Raw genomic sequence first — 23,078 nt, 5'->3', positions numbered from 1 at the left:
TATAATTGGAAAAGAATAGAATTATTATATTTATAAGGAAACTTGGTTTTTACTTGTTCTCTAAACATAATTAGAAACTGAAAAAATTTTTGAAAGAATCTCTGAAAATCAAACGCACGATTCACAATTTAAATCCACCATTCCTTAAATTATCATCTTAATCAACGATTATAATAGCGATCTTACACGAGAGAATTATTTAACAATCACATGCATATCTGCTGCCTTATCGATTAAAATTTAACCTACGAGCTTACGAGCTAAATTATTGTCCGTCTTGGAACATTTCCTAATATTATTTATTGTCTGCTCACACAGTATTGTCGGTTATTATTAAATTTTTACATTATTCCTCGCTTACAACTACCTTGTTGTCTGGATACTAAGGAAGACTTTTATCCTCTAACGTGTCAACGGGGATAAAAAGTGAGCATCTTGTTCGAGAGAGAGGAAAAAAAAAAAACAATCATTCGAATGTACTTGAAAGGGAGAGCAAAGCGTCTTAACCTTTTGGAATTAGCCGTCGATTAGGTAGAGAAAAAGTGGAATTACCTACTTTTACCTATTGAATTGGTAAAATAAATTTTCGTTCAAAGTTCAACTAAGAAATAAAAATATCTAGAAAAATTTTCCTTACGAAATATTCCTATGAAAAAAAAATATATTTCATGTAGAAAACAAGCGTATTCGTAACAAGATAAAAAAGTATCCTCAATGGAGGAAGACACGGATAAGAAAATGACGTCACGAAAAAACGAGGTCGATTATTGTCCTGACCAACAATACCGCTATTCTTATCGCTTAGAAAAAGTCTAAGTCAATTAGTAAGGCTCCTAGTTTTTTCTTCTCGTAAACAATATACATATCAAGTACAAAGTATTTTTACTCGTTTTTAAAAACTATGTTATCTTTTTCTCATTTCATCTGGGTGCGGATCAAAAAAGTGCTGGTGCAGAGTATTGTCCCTAGAATTCAGTCAACATGTGTTTAATCTAACGTTTAAGCCTAGCCAGTGCGCTAATAAATTACTACAAGCAACGCTTCATTATTTATATCTTTAGATACTGTTTTTTTCCTCGTGCTTCGAACATATTTTTATTTCTGATAAATATATTCGGAGCACGAGGAGAGAATTAGAATATTAGATACGTAGGCTTTAATCAAATAATTGGGTTAATTAAGAAATTAGAAAATTGGAAATTACGAGTAAATTTAGATATAAATTTTTTTCCGATATTTAGAGAAGAATTTAAATTTCTTTCCAATTATAAAAAATCGCTAATAAAATAATTTCGAATATTTGATTATTAATTATGAAATAATTAATTAGGAAAACTTGTCTAAATATAAAAATATTAAATTAATTAAACTTTAAAAATGAATCAAACTCAATTATCACAATTCTAATACTTACATTACTCTATCTTACATACGTTTGTATGTTTCTCTGCCTATACTTACACACGTACTTTACATTATAATATACAGTTAATACACGCAACGCTAAACACGTATATGTATATTATAATTTATACCTACATTAACAAACATACATCTGAATTTAATATCGATAATACTCTATATTAATCTCTTATAGGTACACGAAATGTTTATAAGTGCACAAATGCATCTGATGCAATATGTGCACAGAATTTCACTTACTTTGGGTGTGCGTTTATAAAACTCGTAAAAAAGTAGCCATAATATTTTTCAATCTTTCACTTTTCTTACAAAAAAAAAAACAAATCCTTTTAATCTGTACTTCTCTTATTTTTAGCTGCCACAGTTTCTAAATTCGTGATCGAGCAGAGAGAAACTTTTTCTTAATGAACAGCTAACGCACACCCCTTTGAAACGTGATTATCGACCACTTGGTGGCACGTACGCTGTTTTCCAAAAAACAGATGGCGATAGAAAATTCTATTTTTTTATATTTTTTTTTCTTTTTCTTATTTTATTTTGTCGCATCTGATGCGGAAATTCTGACTGTATTTGCTTCGCTTTTGTCTCTAATTTCGATGAGGAAATTTGCACAGTTTCGCTTAATAATTACATCGAGTTTTATCTTTAGAGTTTAGAAGCGGGCGTTGACTTTCTAGAAAATGGCGACGAGAGCTCGTTGTCTGAAGCTTTCTTCCTCCGTATTATGTTTCCTCTTATTTCACCTTTACTTTTGCATTCTTATCTAAATTTCTTATTCGTAAGTGAGAGAAGGATATTTAAAAATTGATCAACGTAGACAGGGAATTATCGATCGACTCGACTAATTTAAGGTATGCACTGCGTAGAAATGGAGGATGCAAAAATGTGTGATAAATCTTTATAAACCTATTGTCATAGAGTTTCGAAAAGATCGCGAAATATTTGTTGTAAATTTACGTTGATCAACTTCTCATCGTACATTTGCATCATCATCATATCAGATTTATCATCGTTTAGAAAGTTACGAGTTCGTAGTATACAAAATATTCGTTGAAAGGAGGAAAGTTTTCACGTGGTTAAACAGAATACGAATACTTTGAACTCGAGGCATCTATCGTGATTGAGATCGTATTGTCTTCACAGAGAAAGATAATCTTCTAAAGTATCACCAGTGTACAACGTTTCAAAATATATTATTCAAAAGGGAATTTGTATCAAGTGAATACGATTATTCTTCTTTTCGTAACAAAGTTGAATCCCTGGTAAGCTAAGAGGTCAACGCAAACAGTTTGAATAATCGCACCTATCTAAGTATATAATCACTAATATCTCGAAAATATTCTTCCAAGATCTATAACGTAGTTCCTCAACTATTTCTCAACTAAGCTTATTGTCGTTTTAAATTATTGTCTTGATTAAATATTTCGATAATCTCTTCAGCGGGATGACTTCTTCGATTTTCGACAAACGTCATCATCATCTTCGTGATTTTTACCTTTCGTGATTAACCCATACTCATTTCAGAATACTTGGCCATCTGATTCCGTATCCAGGGTACATATTTTGGCACGTAAGCGTACACACCTGGCAATTTTGGGTGAGCACACATTATACCCCAACTCACTATTCCACCGACAAACCATTTCTCCTTGTCTTGTTCGTCCTGGCACAACAACGGACCTCCAGAATCGCCCTGTTGAACATTTTGATTGAAGAAGAAAGAATTTCTATGAATTGGGAAAAATTAAGGTATTGAAAAAATTTACTCAAACGCGTCTTTACCTGACATGCGTCTTTTCCTCCATCCGGATATCCTGCACATATCATTCCTTCGGTGACGTTCATTTCCTTGTACGCGATCCAAAAATTGCAGACTTTTCTGTTCAAAACCGGAACTTGAACTTCGTTTACAGCTAATTCGTATTCAGAGGCTGTGCAAATCGATCTGGTTAGAATGATTACAATCGATCTCTTAATATCTTTAGATACGTACTGTCGGTATCGTTTTTCTTGCCCCAACCAATCACAGTGCACAACGTTCCGGGTATTAATTGAGTATTGGCCGTTGGCAGACAGACTGGCCTTAGATGTTCGTGAAATTGCACTCGCTTTTCGAGCTGAAAATAATAAATTATCGAAATATTATAATGATAGAAATATAAATAAATTCCTTTAATTATTAAGTACCTGAAAAAGGGCCACGTCATTGTCCTGAGCGAAGCCTAAATTGTATTCTGGATGGGGTACCACTCTCTTTACTTTCAGCTTTTGGCCAAGATAAGTGTGAGAGTGTCTTCTGGTGATCCCCAACTGTATCGTCCACCCAGTTACATCAGAGTAACTAAAAATGCAAAATTCCATTATTTTCTCTTATCCAAATCTTCAGTCTTTTAATTCTTGAAAATGAACTTACTTTCCCACGCAGTGAGAGGCTGTAAGCACCCATTGATCAGCGATCAGAACTCCGGCACAGTAAAAAATCTGCTCAGGTCCGCCGAGAAGAGCTGCTAAGAATGGCCAATCACCAGGAGCCGACTCCACACCCCCTACGATTCTCGTTTTCGCCCTCACGTTTCCATAAACTGTGTTTCTCCGTCCACAAGCTTGAACGAGATTCAAATATATACGCGATAATTGAAAAATATTTAAAAAGTGGAGAAATATTGGAAGAAATATCATACCGTATTCCGAACACGTCAATTCCGCGGTGGGATAGGCCTCCTGATCCGTAATACATTCCTGAAATTCCTTCAGAAGATTGGTATGCTGACTCGTGTTCTCCCTTCGAGTGAGATTCATGTCTTGCGCCAACCTGTACGAAAGTGCCACCCTGGAAAAAACGTCCCGATACATTCCTGTTGTTTCGACAGGACATCTGGTGGAATCAGCATTCTGTATCGAGGCTTACGTATATCCGAGCATTGAGCAGATAGTTTTAGCGGAATTCGAATCCCAGTAAGGAATGCAAGCTGGCATAAACTTGCCCATCTCTGCGTGATAAACTTCTAGCCTTCCTTCGCCCACGTCTCCGTTTCTTTGGCTTAATCTCACTGTCGGAATATCAGTAAAAAAATTGTTATTCGCTTGAACTGTAAGAAATAAGAAATAAAAGTTAAAAAGTATCCGAACATTTTCCTTGTTTTTATTTATATCAAAGTTGAGTGTTTTGTTTTTTTCTTGTTTCATTCCGATTATGATCGCCTTACTAATCTAATTACGATAATCTTGTCTTATATATAGCTCAATGATTTAACTCGCCTGCCTGACTACGATTGCCTTATCCTACTCGCCTCTTCCTTTCCTTGCTTACATCACTCGTTTAACCACGATTTTCAAATAGAGTAGGCAGGCATTAAAAAAATAATTAAAAGTTAAAAATTTCGAATAAAGTTACTTCGATAAGTAATTACTTATTAAAATAGCTACGAATAATATTTATTTATTTATTCATCTACAATCATTTCCGATCATTATTATGTTTCGAACAAGTAAATTATTGGATTGATTTATCGAAATATAACTTTATTCGCAACTTGAACTATTAAATTTCGCCCTCATCATTGCTTTCAAAACTTGTCTACTGCTCTACGACAGGTCTGCCCTACTTGTACTCTGCCATATTCCACTCGTCTGATTATTATGCGATTAACCTACTTATTTGACCAGGACTCTTTTTTCGAGATCTGACCGCAACTATCCCACTCTGTTTGTCCAGGCATCGTTGCAAATTCCTCTTTGCACAGACTTTTCCAAAACAAAACCGTATCCAGTTTCTCTTTGATCTATCGTATCGAATGGGAAGCTCGCAAACAAAAATGGTGGCTTACTTACAGCAATATCGTTCATCCTGACCCCAAGGACAGTCCATCACCCCGTCGCAGATGTGGTTCGCCGACATACATCTTTTTTCCCCGCAATGCAAGGGCGACTTGGAGACGGTGTTCTTCGCCAGGATGGGCTTCTTCACGATCTTGGTGGTGAAGACAGAGGAGGACGAAGAGGAAGAGGAGGAGGCGGCGCACTCGCCGCATCCAATCTCGTCGCTGTGATCCTCGCAATCCAAGTGGCCGTCGCATCGCCAGTCGACCGGAATGCATCTGGTCCCATCGCATTGGAACCCACTGGTGCATACTGTGCACAACACGTTCACCAAGAAACGTGGTAACAAGTTTTTTTTTTTTCTTACCTACACAATGTACACTGGCTTCGTTTCTATATTTTATTTCTCTTTTTTCTTTTATTTCTATACCCTTCTTTTTTTTTTTTTATCTGTTTCCTCTCCATTTTTTGTTCAAAATTTTCAAATTGCAGCACGAATGCGAGAAAAAAGAAAGAGAAAAATAGAGAATGACAAATGGGTTTCGATTCGGGCTCATTTGTGAATCCGCTGTGTTATTATTGCAGCTTTCGATCATTTTCGATTCATTTTGTGATAATTAACACGAGGATCGATGAGATTAATTTTAAACCAAGCCCTTCGAGATATTCTTATTTCTTATGAATAAGTTTATATTAATAATTACGCGAGATTTGTTCGAAATCTCAACTATTATATAACGAATATACAATCCCAGATAAGAATTTAAGCTGGTGATATATTTAAATTAGAAATAGCAGATCTTACGCCGAGCAAGAAAATGGAAAAGGAAAAGTTTCCATTTTAGAGAGAGAAAGAAATTTCTTTCGTCTATTTGTCCTTAAACAGCCATGAATCTTTCCACCGCGTTTAAACATCGGTTTCCTCTTTCTCGTAAAACGACGTCATGTTCACGGCTGCTTTGATAAATGTTTATTCGCCGCGAGTATATCGCGTGACGCCAAAGCCAAAGATATACATGTATATATATATGCGCCCTCTTCTCCAGCGAACTCCATAAAGCAAGCCCACTGTCGAAAATCACGCGATCGTTTAATATAGATTTTGCAATTAAGATTCCATTAGCGGCGGAGACACGCGTGAATCCGCGACGTGAACTGGTGCGCGGTGATATCAATCGGCCATTTAATACACGGGAATTTTCTCTCAAAAATATAAAAACCGACCTCCATTTCTCTACGACGAATCGTATTTCTCTTACGTCCAATAGAATCTGATTCAGCTCTTTTAATGTCGGGTATATATATATATATAATCTCTCAAACAATGAATAATGGAAAATTTGATACAAGTATAAATTTAGAATCATTGAAACGATAAGTAAAGTTATCGATAGGATTAAATTCTTCTCGTTATTTCCACTTCTTGCTTTCTTCTAACTTTCTAATAACATACGTTTCTTCGTTAAGTATACTAGATATTTTCATTTGCAGAATTATTCATTTTGGAAAGATGGAGATGAATGGTTCGAGAACGATGAAACTCTGTATGTAACTACACAATTTTATAAATATGATGAAAAATTAAACCATAACATAAAAAAAAAATGATTAAATTTTACTCCTCGATTTTTCTTATCATTAACTCCAAAACTGTTCATATCCAACTTTTTTTAAAAAAATCACCGTAATATGATAATTTTTTTGATGGAATATGCGATATACTTTAAGAGAATGGTCTGTTCGAAAGAGGCGACCGAAAAAAAATTGGTCGATCGGCGAGCTTTTCGAGCACGGCCGGTAAATTCTCGATTGAGGAGGGATGCTCGGAGAGGATTCGAAATTTCCACGATTATTTCCATTCCTTGTCCAACGCAAACACGTTGGAACGGATAAAAGAAATGGATGTATATTGTATGCGAACGGAAAAGAAAGAAAGGAAAAGGACGTCGAGAGCAAGCATTAGATATCGCGGCACGAATGGAACGACGACGTCCTATAATCGGGGCGCAATTTAATTTCAATTAACCGCGAACGCAAATGAATCGGTTTATCAACCTTCCCGGAGGTGAATCGATCCTCGATCGGGGTACACCGACAGATCGATATATAACGAAACTTTCCTCGCTCTTTCGCCCCCTCCCCGACGATTCGATAATTGCACAGTGTGTACCCTCCGACCGTCGATCGTTTAATCTCTCCGGTTGTAATCTCGCCCGACCAAAATCAACTTCCACCACTGAAGCGGAGAGACAGACGCGGCAAGAAGTCGATCTCTCCTTTTGTTCGAATCTCCCTCCTCCTCGAAAAAGGGGAAATTTTGTCGACTGTGAAAAGGAGGAGGAAAGGAATCGTTTCCTCTTTGCGAGCAACGAGGAAGGGAGGAAAAAAAGGGAAAGTCGTGTTTAATTTCGTTTGCATATCGATATTTATCTTACGATATGTAAATTTCAATAAATTACAATATTTCGATTCGAGTATCTCGCGTTCAATAAACGAATGGATTTTTCACAGTGAATTTTTTCGTTCTTCAAAAGAAATCCGTGTCTTTTAATCTAATAATATCTATATATCAGATAGGTTATAATTATAAAATTCCATTCCGTTTCGCTTTGTTTGAGCAGAAAAGTTTTTTTAACAATCCGTCGTAACTTTTAACGACTGATGAATTTTATTCGATCAAGTATTGCGAGTAACTCGATTTCTCTCTCTTTCTCTCTCTCTCTATCTCTCTCTCTCTCTCTCTCTCTCTCTCTCTCTCTCTCTCTCTCTCTCTCTCTCTCTCTCTCTCGAGTTCAAGCTCGATCGACTCGAGCATGGGAAACACGGCTTCATCGAATTAACGTCTGGCCAACGGTGCGTAATTTCACTTCGTGGCCGGAAAGCGAAGATCGGTTCTGTATATAGGGGATCGAACTAGGGGCAAGTTAACGGTCGTAGAGGGAGCGATTAAACGGGAAGGACGATTAAGAAAACCGAATTGCATCGGAACGATCACGGCGCATAAACGGGGGATTTCCCTCCGCGTGATGGACGGTCAACAATGGGAGCCCGTTTCGAAGGCGAAAACAAAAGAGTCGTACACGTGGACGAGAACGTGAACAATGAGGAGGTTAGGCTAGGTTGGTCGGCACAATTAGTCTCGCCCCGATGGGGAGAAATCTATGCTTGAAACAAAAGGCGCGGGCGGTAAACTCGCGTAAATATTTCCGCTCGTTTCGATAATTACGATCTGCGAATCTGAACGTGGATGTTTTCCAAAGAATTCTTTTCCATTAAATTTACAGATGATCGGATTTGGAGAATTTTCTTTTTTTTTTTTTTTTTTTTTTTAACAATCTTATTCGAGCTACCGTTCATCAAATATCTAACGGAGTAATCGTTTTTAAATATTTATCTTTTTTAAATAGAAAAGGCAATGAAATAGAGATAATATTAAAGCAGAAGAATATATGAATATGCGTGAGGATACTCGATTTTTTTAAACAAATATTCAATTTTCTGAAAGATTCGCTTGGATTTGCTTGTTTTACTTTAATTTTAATGAGACGAGGAGTGGGTAAATTCGAGAAACGCGGAAAAGGAAACGTTCGCATCTTCGGAACGTTTTATCCGTCTATATTCCCAGCCATCGTCTGCCTGTCCCTGCGAGATTATTTTAATCCCACGATTATCCACCTCTTTATCAAACGCTCGGACTTTATCCTCCAGGCTTATTCCCTCCGATGGAACCGGAATAAATGGCCGCCAAAAATGAAACGAGAAACCATTCGATTCGATTCATAATTTTATCGAACTTCCCTCGAGTCGATCAAGACTCTTGGATACGCGCAATCGTGCCAAGTTATAATTCTCCTCGAAAGAATTTATACTTCGATCGCACGTTAAGGAAAGCTGAAGAGAGCTCGAAAGATCTTCCGATTTTGTTTGTTGTTCGCGATCGATGAAAACCGAGGTTACGGCGATGACTTACCGGGTCTCTCCGCTCTCCGGGCTGCATCCAACACTTCTTGATGTCCCACACACTCGTCCGAATTGGAATTCTCCGGGAACAGGTCGCATTCCAGATACTCGGGCAGAGTGAGGCCGAACACGTCCAGGAAAAATCCGCAACGTCTCTTGGTATCTAGGCAGAAATTCGAATTTCTCCAGGAATTTGACATTCGACCATCGTTTCCTAATCGATATATATATATATAACAAGAAATTTAAACCATTTCGGAGAATTACAGGAATTTAACACGCAGTTCGAAATCTTCTTCTATCTCGATGAGAGTAAAAAATTTTTTACGGTTGCTCGAAATCGTTAAAAATTCCCTTTCCGTACTTTAATGACTCGTGATGAAGATTTTCGCCCAAACATGAATTGCACGAGTGGGACTCGTGAACTGAAAATCGAGCCAAACGTAAATATCACGAAGTGTAAAGTAGCTTTGCATCTAGCAGAATGCTTTAGAAAATATACCATGCAGGACTATTAATTTTTAAAGTAAGTATTTTCCTATTTGATATTGATTCGAGGTGAGCATTTCTTATAATTAAATTTTTTGTTTGTAATATACTATTTGTTTTTAAGTATTATTGGATTCCTTAGAACAAAGTATTGTTATTATCTATTAAAGTATTGTTATTTATGAAATATAGAAATTGTTATTCGCAAAAAGAATTATTGTTTACGTCCACAAGAAAGCAAATGACTGATATTTATTTCTATATTTTATATTTCGTATCGCGAGTGTTCTCGAGCATCGCTCTGGTCTACTTACGCGTTGATCCTTACAGTTTAGGCTCGGGAAGGGGTTAAGGATTAAGGAGAAAGAGATATCACTCACGATAGCAGAGGCTGCGACAAGGTCGCACCACGTGGCCCCGAGATCCGCATTTCGGGACGAATACGCTGCACAGAAAGAGGGCGGCCAATTCGTAGCATTTGACGTCGATCACGGCACTGTAAAGTTCCAACTCCTGTTGAGCGTCTCGCTGCCCGAAATTGCCCATGTAATTCGGGAAGATGGTGAAATTATACGGGATCTAGGGAGATCGGCACACGTTAATTTCCTGTCTGGCTTAATTAATCTCCTTTTAATTAGAACGACCAACGTCCCCCTTAAATTCGCGCATCGTAATTCGCGACGAATAAGCATGATTACTTAGCTCTCTCTCTCTCTCTCTTTCTCTCTGTCGAGGAAATTTTTCGTCGATCGAGTAAATTTACTTGGAACAATTTTAACCTTTTCGCTGCGACTATAATCGCTCTGCATAAGATCGTATCGTGCGAACGATTGGAGTTATCGCACATCGAGTATCTTCCTCTGGAAATGTAATAAACACCGTCGAAGCAACTTGGGTCGCAGCGAGGCATAAACGCGACCGCTGACTATCTTTCTCGTGCACCGTACACATTTTTCAAGAAGTCGCCCGTAGCGAAAGGGTTAAATTAAAGAATCCGCGAAGAATGCAAATTAGAAAATTTCTTCTCCTCCGTTTTTAACTCGAATAAGTGTATATTTATCTTCGATTCAAATATATATCCTGTCCTCAAAAAGCCTCGAAGTAAAGACACGTTAGTTCTATTTGCGAGCGAGAAGTATATTTCGAAATATGCGCGATAAGAAAGACAAATATCGTTGAACAAGAGGGATGAGCAGTGTCGATACCTCGAGGAAGAATATCGCGTGACGCGCATCGTCTTGATTCCTAGAGACGGATTCCATGCCGAGGGAAATTATCACGAAGAAAATCACGCACGGCACGTGGAAGGGCTTACCTTATGGTATTTGCAAAACGCCACGATTATGGGCAGGCACACGCCCGGGGCCGGATTCTTCTCCTCGATCGCCGGTGGGGCACGTTCCGTAACCGCGACCATTTTCGTGTAGATCGTCTTGTTCTCCACCCTTATGAGCGTTTCCGGATACGCTGGAATGATAAGACAAATCGGTCACATTGCGTATCGTGCACACTTATACTTGCTATACGGCCAAAAGGAAAAAAAATGCTTTATAAACTAAAAACTAACTATATTATTTTGTAAAAATTTTTATAAACAGATCCAATTGAATTTGTACGAGTTTGTATCAAAATAATCGATTCATTATAAGGAACGTATCCGTTGTAAAGCGAGGTATGGGTGTATTTAGTTTCGAAATTGATCGAATCTTACCTAACGCACGAAGCATCCTTTTCAGAAGTTGCGCTGAAAGTGTTTGGCCAACGCACCTCTAATGGACGCTTGCGAGAAAAGTATCGCACGACACGCTCGAGTGCCCTCCTATCATCGCGCACGATACGTTGTATAAGCAACTCTTTCAAGAACTCGAACGATACGTGCAATTTTCTTCCTACGAGAACGAGCCTTACCTCTCGAGTTACCTCGAATTATTCTCGAATTGAATTTCACATCCCCCTTTATTCACGAATACAGCACGGAGTCATCAAGTTACGATTGTTGATCGATCAACGAGTTTTTAATTGTTGCTCGAGAGGAGGAGGAGAGGGAGGGGGAGGAGGAAGAGGAGGGAAGAAACAGAGATCCATCCATGTAATGGAAACGATTGCATCGAACAAAGTTGCGGTGTTGATATTCGAGAGGAAGTAGCAACGGGGGAACCGGGAGCTCTATTGATCTTCCGCTCTCCACAAACTCTCTCTCCCTCTCTCTCTCTCTCTCTCTCTTCTCTCTTCTCTCGCTACGTGCTCGTGCATTATACCACCTAACGTCACCAACATTTACGTTTGTCACCGCGCAATAACGTCCCACCGACACGTTTCATCGGCGATTCATTGCCGTGGAACGAGAGAGAACGGCGAAGGGGATGGGTCGTGGACGCGGACAAACGGCGTGATACACGCGCGCGCCCGTTTTATGACGAGGAAAAAAAAAAAAAAAAGAAGGAGATGATGTTCACTTACACTTGAAGTAAATGGTCAGACCACCGGCAATGACCAACAGAGCGACAGCGTTGAAGAACACCTGGACGAATCTGAAACGCAATCCCCCGTTGGTTACGTAGTGGCTGCTGGCCATGTCACCGATGATCTGCAAATCATTTCACATACAAATTGTTCCGGTTAATCGAATCCAAAGTGGGGAATAATTGGTTAATTTATAGACCCTTTCGGGATATCGAGTTCCTTATGCAAATCGTCCAATGGAAGTTAAGTTAAATTAGATTTAAAAAAAAAAAAATGATCAAAATTCTTTATTTTAACGAAAATTTTGCAAGAGAATCGTATTGAATAATCGGTACTTGAATTTTTTCGTCTCGTTAATTTCTTTTTTTTTTTAATTAAAGACGTAAGAGACTGGCAAGCAAATATTCGTATATCGTGTAAAATGCATTTACGAATCAGGCTCCATTATTTTTACATCCTCAACACTCGAATTCTTCTCGTTTCAATACATCGGATACATTGATGAAGGAGAACTATTTTGGACGTAAGAGGGGTATATCCTCTCGGTTTATCCTCGTTCGCGTAATTGGCAGACAGAGACTACCGAGTCGGACGAATTGGAGCAAATATTAGTCCTCGACGTCGATCGTACACGCTCGTAACAGATCCCGTGTTTGAGGAGTCAACGCACCCTGTCTACACGACTGGTGCTCGACCCTCCGTTGGCCGATATCGATTATAATTTCCTCGCGGTCTTATCGAGCAAGCGAAGGACAAATTGCATTGCACGGCCAGCGTAAATTCTCTCCACCGATTTCGTTCGCCCCCCATTTTCCATTTTCAAACGAGACGATATCTCTCCACCCAATGGTAATTACATTCGAAACTTTTTCCATCCCTTTATTTGGGATGGAAAAGGGGCGGATTTCACGGTGTGACGTTGTTCTCTCGAAACGGGGTGAGATTAATTCTAATCGTTTTTCTCGCGAGGATTTCATTTTGTAATTTTATATATATATATGTGTGTGTGTGTGTGTGTGTGTAGATAAATATTAAACGTTTAAATCTTTCGATATCCATTGACACGCTCGAAAAGAGATTGTAGAATAAACAGTAGTACAACAGGAAGGGAAAATCCTCGTCGAGTAATATTGAATTTTCGTACCGTTTCGTTACACGCGTTACAATCGATTAAACCGTCATCCGTATCAACCTTGTCCTATTTATCTTTTGGAACTCGCTTCGTAACAAAAGGGGTGGAAATTCGCCGTTAGAACAATATTTAAGACTCGAGCCCGCTTTGCTCAGCCGAGATATAAATTAATATTTATACAATCTACATTACTACAATCCTCTGTTAGTATAATCTCACCCCTTGTTCTTCGCGTTAAAATTTTCCCCGTTTCCGTTCTGTTAACATCTGATCGGTTAATTAGACACGAATTTTCCACGCGAGGAAAACGCGCGTGATTAACGAAAAAAATTTAATTCGCAATTATTTTTCTCGATAAAAAGCGAACGATGGAAAGAAAGGAGGCGGGGGAGAAAAAGAGGAGTTAAAAATCACGAGGGCGATTAATCGGGGCAATTAAAAGAGCCGGCTGCTCGGTTTTCATAAACCGAGGTTGCATTTGCTGTCCTGCAAATTTCGCGTTTATTATCGCTCGTATTGCTATTTTCGGCGTTAATAACGGCCCCGAGCATTCGATGTGTAAAGTGATATCGTGCTCGATACGGGTTTCCATCCGACGTTTCCATCCCTATCGTGGAAAGCGCGCACGCAACAATCGGGGAAAGAACAAACGCGGCCGATTCGGGACAAAAGGAAATAAATAACGCGAGCTATCGATCCCCTGCGGATCTCGCGTACGTTTATTCAGTCCGTAGCATTAATCCCCCATCGATAATCGCCTACGTCGCGAGAATATCAAGGTATCGAGCTCGTATCAACCGAGATAACGTATCGTGTGTTGATTTTTGCTTCTATTGAAAAGCTGACTCTTTAAAACGCGGATCATCTTGTACAAGGGGGATAATGTAGATTTGAAGAAATTAATTCGTTTTTTTTTTCTTCTTCTTTTTTAAATGCCTACGTTCCTTTTACGTCTCTTCAAAAGCGTGCATCAGTTTACACGACATTCGGAACGATTCGAATATATCGTGGTGGAATAAAATCTGGTCGGAGAAGGATTTACTCCAAATGATGCTTTTTGTCTTTCTTGCAGAGAGTATGACCGAAAGGATTGCCCGTGTTCCACGAACGTAAACGGCTCCTTCCCTCTCGTGAATTTATTACTCTCGTGAATCGATCGATGTTGGTAGTAAGTTTGCATTGATGGCCCGAGGATTGGAACAAATCGTGGTATATTACCCTTCATATCTCGTAAAACTGATGTGACACGAGATGTTACAAATGTTTCGAATCGATGTTATAAACGATTTAACGATAAAGACGCTGGATCAATCATTAAAAACAAAATCCTCCAAATTTATTCGCGTTACTGATTTACGATACTCTTCGATTCGCCTTCGAATCTCTTGAAATCTCTCCTTTAAACTCCTCGTAGCCAAAAGAGAGATTAAATTAAATTAACCAACGATCCAGTAATACCCCAATAAACATTCTGCATTCCAGAATTATTCTATCCCGTAAATAGATGATCATCAGAAAAGAGCAGTACACCAGAAACTCGTCATCGTCTTCTCTCCAATTCCTCCTCGCGTATCGTCCAACTTCCGGCCGACCAATTAAACCGTATCGGCCTCAAACGTTTCTGCAAACATTTCTGTCAACAAGAGGCTCGCTTTGCAATCTGCCCACCGAATTTCGCCTCGAGCCTTTCGAAATCGGTCGACCCTTAATTCCGCCTATATTCCCTCTCTCTCTCTCCTTTCTCCATCCTTTCCACGGTTGCGTAACAACAGCGATGAACGAAACGAACGCAATCGATAATTCGCGGGGAGCTCGAAAGAATTAATCGTGCCGTTTTCAAATCGTTACGTAACATTGGTATCCGCGCGATTGAAGAACTTGACTTGAAAAAGGATACGCTACCTTGTGATGCAGGGAGCTATTGTTCCCTCCGTGAACTCTGACGATCGCCTGGAGGCTGGCCGGTGTGCTGGTCGACTTGGTGATCGTTCGGCCCGACGAGTTCTCCGGCTCCGAGACCAGTGCTCTGTCTGAAAATTCCCGCCAGGAATTTCATTAACATTATCTGGATCCTTGAAATAGATATCGCTACGTCTGTGTGTGTCTTTCTGTGTGTGTGGTGTAAGAGAAGTTGGAAAATTGGAATGTGTTATAGGTAGAGTGGAAGGGCGCATTCGAATCACCGCGTAAAAGGAATCGCGATCTGTTCGCTTTTGTAACAAACGAGCCGAGGCGATCGAACAGAAGGCGGAGAAGGAGGAAATGACATGGGGAGGGAGGGGGGGGGCGAGGATGATTAATCGAAATCGACTTTTCCTTCTCTTTCTTTCCGTTTGTTTAAAAAAAGAGAGAGAGAGAGAAAGTTGATATATTCGGCGTGAAAAGAAAAAAATGTTGCCAATGGAAGAAGTGTTGGAACGTGGGATGAGATTTAAAAAAAAAAGTATGATTGATCGTGTTCGTTACCGGTGAACGTGTAAATACATTAGTCGGGGAAATTACACGGATTTGTGATGTAACTGCGAAGCTGAAACGAAGGTGTAACGTATCGGTTGCGATCGTCACTCTTTCTCTCTCTCTCTCTTTCTCTCTCTTCAGAGATATTTTTTGGACCGATGGATACTATTTTACAGGGGAACACGATTTATCGAATTCGTAAATGTTTAAATCTACTTGTTTCGATCATTTGAAAATTTCCAAATCGGTGAATTCGATCGGTGAAACGAAATGAAAAATCGTAATCTATCGTTGTTACGTGATCCGATGGAACTTTATTATACAGGGGGAATTTTAGTTGACGCTCGATTAAACGAATTCCTGTTGATTGAATCCCCCGTTTATCTATACGTAAACTCGTATTATTTGAACGAGAAATTGTAGGTAAAGGAGAAAGAGGGAGGCGGTGAATTTTTAAAATTGCGTGTAAATTGCGTGTTTGTTTAAATAAATGGAATTACGATAATATTTGTCGAAGTTACGAGTTCTTCCAACATTCTGTATATCATACAATTACATATTGAACAAAATAATATTTATTGAACAGGATTTCCCTCCCTTTACCTGGCACTTTGCTGTATTTATGGGGTAAAAGAGGCGCCTCCATGGTCTTGCTGGTGTAACTGGGGGAGCTCGTCTGGCTGAAACTATCCGAGGAAACATTGCTGTCCTGACGGACGCTCATAGGCTTCGGCACGGAGCTCTGCGAGATCGCGCTCAGAGGAGGGGGAAGATTCGTCTGGGTCGCCTTCGGTAGTTTCTCCAATTTTTCGCAGTTCCTCTCTTTCCTAAGATTGTGCTGCAGGATGTTCCTCACCCTATCCATCTCCGCCTCGTACTTGCCGCGCGGCACAGCTTCAGCGGATTTCTGCTCGGAATGCAGCCGTCTCTCGAGATCCTGCGACCCTCTCTGCACCTCCTCGTACCTGATTTCGCCGAAAGAAAGAAAGATTGGATCGTTCGTTTTACGTTTTCGAAAGTTGGAAATTCTGAGGAAACACGTGGAATAAATGGAGAAGTAAGAACTTTGATGAAAGTAAGAATCTCTTCTCGTAGAATGTGAAGAACGCGCTGAGGAATAACTCGAAAGGATCTATCTTTCGCCTCTTCGAAAAATATCAAACATAATTTCAAAGATTAAAAAGCCTCGAGATTCGAAGTCGTTGTTCATTCTTCGCGGTGGAGGGTATTTTCTCTAAGATAAAAAGCCCCGAAGGATTTTACCTGCCGGATCCCTCCTCGTACAAACGTCTCTCGAGCTTCCTCGAGGCGGCCTGAAGCTCTTCGAACTTGCACCTCTTCTCCGCCTCGCGATGCGACCTGACCAAGGCTGCAAACTTCGTCTCCTCGTCCTGCGGGACTTCCCTTCGGGATGACGGTGTGATTTTTTCTCGAGGCTTTCTGTCTCCAACCTCCTTGAAACTCTCCTTCCCCGACTTCGACGACTGCATCCTATCCAACAACCACCAGACGTTGGACAACCGTGATCGTGAGCGAGGAAAAAAAGGGGACGAGAAAAAGTGCCGAGTGTGAAGTGGACGACCGATCAAATTATATCCCTCAAGTTCCATCGTGATGCGATTTATTTAAAAACCACGAAGTTCTGCACGGTGATATTACCACGGTGGTGATGTATGCTTCCACCCCTTTGATGCCTCCATGCCTCCATTTAACCAACCATCCCCTTGCTCTCTTTGTTTCGAAGGGTTCTTAAACGAAGTTTGTTGTAACGAAACAAACGGCCGAGGTTCGGGGGAGAAATAAGATTCTATTCTATTGAATCTATTATGAATCAAGGATGGGAAGAATTGTAAATTATAAGACGCGTAATTCTCTTATTAAAGAAATCGATTAAATAAAATATTCTCAATTATTACCTGTTCCTCGAGAAAGAAATTTTTTTCTTCGTTATTTAGAATTTTATCCAGTATTTCGATCAACCATTTCTGATACGATCTCTTCTTCGGGTCTCTTGGCTTACATCGGCCAATTTAGATTCGAACCGTGTCTATACAAAACCAGCCAACGAAAATGCAAAGAAGCGATCGATGCCACGAAACGCTTTCAACGCTCCCTCGGCAGGGCACTAAAACGCACGTGGCGAGCGAAGAGAGGAAAGTTGAAGCCGTTTACGAGGATGGCGAACCGTTTGCTCGAACGGTGAGATAGAGTCGAAACTCACGCTTCGTTTACCCCGTCGCGAGCGTAATCGGGCGTAACGTCTCGCCGCTAATTCGCGTGCACGAGCACGGTTCAAAGAATTCTGTTTATTTCACTCGCGTAAAACGCGATCGCCTTTGATTGTTATCGTTTCCAAAAAGGAAATTTAAGATTCCCCGTACTTTTTACAAAATTTCAACGAGGAGGAAACGAAGTCTCCTAGACGCGATTTCGTCCAACGGTGACACGATGACGACTTGCTGGTTCAATAGCGCGAATCAACGTTACGCGAAACGTGGAAAATTCGATGCGTGGATGGCTTAAAACGAGGGACAATTTTGTTGAAACACAAAACATCGCGTCAAAAATTTCAGATTTTTCTTTCTTGTCGTTCCACTAAAAACGATATTTTCGTAGAAAATTCAACTATTTCCCGTAATACGAAAATACGTATTTTCTACACGCGGGAATTTAATTATATCTGTTCGAAAATTGAACAAATCTCTCTCACCTGTTATTCTGCGCATTCGCTTGTCTCTGCCTTTCCTCCCTGCTCGTCGTCTGATCTTTGAACTTCGGCTCGCCGCTCGCTACGATCCTCTCGTGCAACCGCTTCTCGAGATCCCGCGACGCCTTCTCCAGTTCCTCGAAACTCGACTTCTCGCCCCGCTTCCCGCAATCCTCCTCGGAGAGGAAATTCGCCTTGTCGAAGTCCGCCACGAACTCGTCACCCTCGTTCGCCTCTTTGCCCGCGGCGAAGTTCAACGAGGCGTAATCGGTTTGTCGGTCGTGGGCCCGCGACGGGCCTAGATCGATCAACTTCTCGTTGTTCGGCCAGGAGTCGAGGGGCGCGGACACGATGGACGTCGGGTCGCTCGCTTTTCGGGCTCGACTCGTCTGTATCGGGATCGGTTTCTCGTTTTTGCTCCGTTTCGGGATCGCCGGCGGCCGCAACGGTATCGGTGGTGGAGCGACCTGGGGATCAACAAGTTCCTCGATAGAGTTTCCAGCCACGCTCGCTTCCTTCTACTCCATTGAGCTCCATTTCCCCCGCGTGGAGGAAGCTACTTTCTTTCTCTCTTTTTTTTTCTCGCATGCAAAATAATAACACGTGTGAAAGCAATTTTTTTTTTCTTTTAAAATCTTGAAAAATTTCGTTTCGATTAGATAGAATTAATAATAATATTTGTAAGGAAAAGAGAAAAGAAATAAGAAGAAGAAAGAAAATATAAGAAGGCAAGAAAAGTGGAAAAGTGGTTGCGTTGAGAGATACTTGCATTCTAACGGACTAACACCGTGAGCCTCCGTGCATCGTGTATCGTGTGTGTGTGCGCGTGCGTGTGCGTGTGTGTGGTGGGATAGACGTGTGGTTACAGTGACGATTGTCCCCGTGTCCAGACACGTCTATGCAAAGAACCGACGGATACAGCTTGATCCATTAAAGCCTCGTTTGTCCACTAATTACGTGGACAACTCGAGCTAGCAACGAGTTGGCAACGGCGTTTCTGGAACGGGAAACGTTTCGTTCCTTCTACTCGATTTATCGAGATCACTTAAAACCAACCGGTCGAGATTACGCCTTGGCTTTTCGTCTTGGCTTTCGTTAATCCCGTTTCCCGCTAATCGCCGCGTGATTTTGACAAAAAATTGAATCGTTCCGCTTTTTTTGCGTGAAATGGGACGTAATTTCCTTTTTCGTTTCATTGGAACATCTCTCACAAATAATGGTCACTAGCTATCTAATTCTAATCTAGGATAATTTAATAAAAGCCTCTATGTTTCTTTCCAACATAAAACTTTTCTTTCTTTGCTTTGCTTCGCTTTGCTCGAGAATATACGAAAAATATATACATTCGTTTATCGATCTATGATCTTTGAATTTCGAAGAAGAATAATTTAAACGAGATTTTTCGTTTTTTTTTTTTTTTTTTTTTTTTTTTTATATATATATATAGAAACGAAAAGGACGGAAAGAAGAGCGTCGATTAAACCAGAAACGGATATTAATTCGGGCAGCAAGGCTATTTAAACTTTACTGACCGCAGGTGTGGCTGAATGGCGGCGCGGTATCGGCGGCGGAGTGCTACTTCCGGCGGGCGGGGGTTCCGGAAGCAGGGACGTTCGAGTCGGCAACCCGACGCTGTGAATTCTACTCTGCCTGAAATTTTACAAAAAATGATATTAGCATTTTGGAGGGGAGAAATCGAACGAATTTGAAAAAATGAATAATGAATAAGAGATTTTTTTTTTTTTTTGTATCTTTGAACGAAGCGTTTCTCGCGTGTCTCGCAAAGGGCATCACTGATACGTAAAAATATTTTATTGTTCGCGTCATCTTTGAAGGATCAAGTCGTCTAATTAGACGGCTCGATTCAGTGAGTGGCCTTTCAACGCTCCACCTCCTTTGTATAAACTATACTCGGAATCCGTCTTCGAAATGGAGAATCATAGAGATCCAAGATAATTAATACCTCAATTGATATCGATATATATATATGACATGAATCATATGAATGCACGCGAATGCTTAACATATCAAATTCTATTGAAAATATATTTAAAAGTTGGTAACGAGGACAAAGTTCAAAGTTCGAAGAACTTGGAATTTCTTTTTTTTTTAAATACGATCTTCTTTCTGATTAATCTTGTTTTCCTAATTAACGATAAGAAAGAAAACGTGGAAAGTTTGCGATTAAAAAAAAGTCGTTTGTACCGAGTTCTTTCCATCGAGGAGAAAGAAGAAAATCGGATAAAAAAGGAGGGGAAAAGTTTTCCCCTCCCTTCTTCTTATTTCTAATGGAAAAGGCAAAACGGGGGATCAAGAGCGATCGAGATTGAAACGCGTGGAAATTTGAAAAACGATCTTTGGAAAAATCTTTGAAGCCCCGGTTCGGGAAGAGTCCTCGACACCAACTAAATCAAGAGGGATTACTTTTTAATTACCTTGGCTGACGCGTAGGACTCGTATCGCCGCCATGTGCCTCCGTTCCAGACATTTTAAGCGCTGCAATCAACGAGAAAAAGAAAAAAAAAAGAATCCAGCATCAGTGGGAATGGGCACGTGCCGGAAATCGGGTGCATCGAGTTACGAGGGGTCGGATCGAGGGATCGAGAATCAATTGATAAAAATAACCTGGTTTCGATTGGAAGCGTCCCTCTTTGAGAACCGGTTAATTACATAGCGCGATTCGTATGCTCGTCGTAATTTCAATCATCCCGCTGTAATTTCCCCCTTTCTACGATCAATTCGATATTTAATTACCAGTTTCTTTACAAAAGTGTACGCTCGCCGTAAATTAAATACAAGATTGAATTAAACAGCGCGGAAAAAGTAAAGTAAATTTACCCAACGAGATACAATTAATATATATATATATATTATATACGAGAAAATTATCAATTCGAAATATCTCAACAACCACGTCATCCGCTTGAAGAGTTAACTTGGCAAGAAATAATTCGCTTTGCGTTGAATTTACGTTGAAAAGTAAAGGGTAAAAAAAGAAGGGTGGGAGAAATGGAAATAAGCCACGTCGAGAATGCTACGAAACTGAAATTTCCATCGTGCAAAAGGGGGAGATCCTAAGTGGGTCACTTAAAAAAAAAAGAAAGAATCGGAAGGGACCCGTTAAAACTTGTTCGAGCAAACAGACGATTCCGCGCATGGTGACAGTGCCACTTCGACTCACTATCAGGCGAAAGCACTATTCAATTTCCTGCTATCTCATCGGCCTGTGCACCCTTCCACGAGGGTTGGCCCTACCAGACTGCAGCCGGGGGATCGATGTGCCGGAACCCATCCCCCCCACAAAAGCACTCCTCGCCTCTCTCTCTCTCTCTCTCTTTGTAACACTTCCGTTTTAAATACGCGCCATATTCGTGTACCCCTTTTGTCTCGCGTCCTGTCACACGATTTTACCATTCGATCGGCAATTCAACTTACTCGCCGAACGTGCAACTTTGCCAGGCTACGCTCACTTTTTACTCGAACCGTTGCTTGAACTGAGGAAAGGGTCGATTCTTACTCGAGATTAAATTAGGGAAATGAATCTGAATTTGGATGGAATTAGATCTTTCAGATCTGATCAGATTTCCGGAAATGGAAATGAGATTGGAGAGGGATTGAGAATCTAAAAATTCTTATTCTTATTCGCACGCTTATTTATTAGCGATTTGAAGGTAGAGTGAGTCTTTTAACATTCCTCGTCGATGAGAAACGAAAAAGAATTGAACTTTCGTGTCTCGAACAATTTCCATCCAGTAAACCACTGGGTCAAGATGATCCTGACCCATATGTGTATAGTTCATTGAATAAGAATCGTTCTGACCTACATGCGGTTCCACGTTTGCAAAATAATCGTTTGAAATGGTTGTACGTGTTAGAGATATGCCGTTATTATTTTAAGCCAAACTCGACACGATTATTTCATTAACTTTTTAAAGAGAAATCTCGTGCAAAGATCTCCAAGCAATGATGAGAATTTGACACGATTTTTTGATTATGTCGTGTTTCCCTCATCAACTTCATTGCATTTGTTTCTCGCTGTATTTGAAAACGCGTATCTATTCGTGTTACTCGACGAATCTCTTTGTTCGTTTTCTTTTATTATATTTTGTAAAATAAGCGCGATCATTGACGAAATACGTTCGAAGCTTTGCCGGTTCGTGTAGACACAATGAGGCTAATCAGCAGTCTAAGCAGCTCATTGACATTCGTTACGCAGCTTCAAGGGTCAATTACGCAGACGAGAAATTAACACACCGATTCAAGCATCTTCCTATATATCTATAACCATCACAGTGATAGAAAATAAAGCTTCTAAATCAAGCTTCTCTCCTATTCTAATTTCTATTGATCCCGGAAAATCGAAATTTACGTTTTCGAAACTTCGATGGAAAAAAAAAAGAATCTCACACTTTCATAAAAAAAAAAATATATATATATATTTATACAAAGAAATTTCTAATGTAAATATTTCGCAATGTTATTACAATGTTTTATTTGATTCCCTTCTGTTTGTTTTTTCGGTTGAAAAAAACTTTTTCCACCGTTAACCTGTTCACTCTAGCGCGCGTTTCAGAGTTGCAAATGAAATAAAAAAAAAACCAAAACTCGTATAATCGAATCACGCTCGGA

General features: G+C 40.0%; 2 protein-coding genes across 2 annotated transcripts in view; one reads left to right on the top strand and one right to left on the bottom strand.

Moving 5' to 3' along the window:
• Positions 1 to 1,402: 1,402 nt before the first annotated feature.
• LOC100872269 (uncharacterized) overlaps positions 1,403 to 23,078 on the bottom strand; it is a 32,745-nt gene continuing 11,069 nt past the window's right edge. Inside the window, exons 2-19 of the mRNA XM_012493117.3 lie at positions 20,885 to 20,945; positions 19,982 to 20,099; positions 18,453 to 18,916; positions 17,006 to 17,233; positions 16,346 to 16,707; positions 15,188 to 15,315; positions 12,151 to 12,277; positions 11,006 to 11,157; positions 10,071 to 10,269; positions 9,212 to 9,364; positions 5,254 to 5,553; positions 4,331 to 4,472; positions 4,104 to 4,252; positions 3,836 to 4,025; positions 3,610 to 3,763; positions 3,416 to 3,539; positions 3,205 to 3,353; positions 1,403 to 3,115 (exon numbers count right to left, since the gene is read on the bottom strand). Of these exons, the coding sequence (XP_012348571.2) occupies positions 2,927 to 3,115; positions 3,205 to 3,353; positions 3,416 to 3,539; positions 3,610 to 3,763; positions 3,836 to 4,025; positions 4,104 to 4,252; positions 4,331 to 4,472; positions 5,254 to 5,553; positions 9,212 to 9,364; positions 10,071 to 10,269; positions 11,006 to 11,157; positions 12,151 to 12,277; positions 15,188 to 15,315; positions 16,346 to 16,707; positions 17,006 to 17,233; positions 18,453 to 18,916; positions 19,982 to 20,099; positions 20,885 to 20,937 (3,381 nt within the window). The 5' untranslated portion in view covers positions 20,938 to 20,945 and the 3' untranslated portion in view covers positions 1,403 to 2,926. The remainder of the gene's footprint in view (positions 3,116 to 3,204; positions 3,354 to 3,415; positions 3,540 to 3,609; positions 3,764 to 3,835; positions 4,026 to 4,103; positions 4,253 to 4,330; positions 4,473 to 5,253; positions 5,554 to 9,211; positions 9,365 to 10,070; positions 10,270 to 11,005; positions 11,158 to 12,150; positions 12,278 to 15,187; positions 15,316 to 16,345; positions 16,708 to 17,005; positions 17,234 to 18,452; positions 18,917 to 19,981; positions 20,100 to 20,884; positions 20,946 to 23,078) is intronic.
• The window catches only part of Clp (cleavage and polyadenylation specificity factor subunit 4), a 53,741-nt gene continuing 36,106 nt past the window's right edge, over positions 5,444 to 23,078 (top strand). Inside the window, exon 1 of the mRNA XM_086913802.1 lies at positions 5,444 to 5,583. The gene's annotated coding sequence lies outside the window, so the exon portion shown is untranslated. The remainder of the gene's footprint in view (positions 5,584 to 23,078) is intronic.

Source organism: Apis florea, unplaced genomic scaffold (genome assembly GCF_048593485.1).
Source record: "Apis florea isolate Af1SG1 unplaced genomic scaffold, ASM4859348v1 contig_3515_pilon, whole genome shotgun sequence".
Taxonomy (NCBI): Eukaryota; Metazoa; Arthropoda; class Insecta; order Hymenoptera; family Apidae; genus Apis; species Apis florea.
Note: the sequence above shows the minus strand (reverse complement) of the source record. Positions and strands in the feature narration are given on the sequence as shown.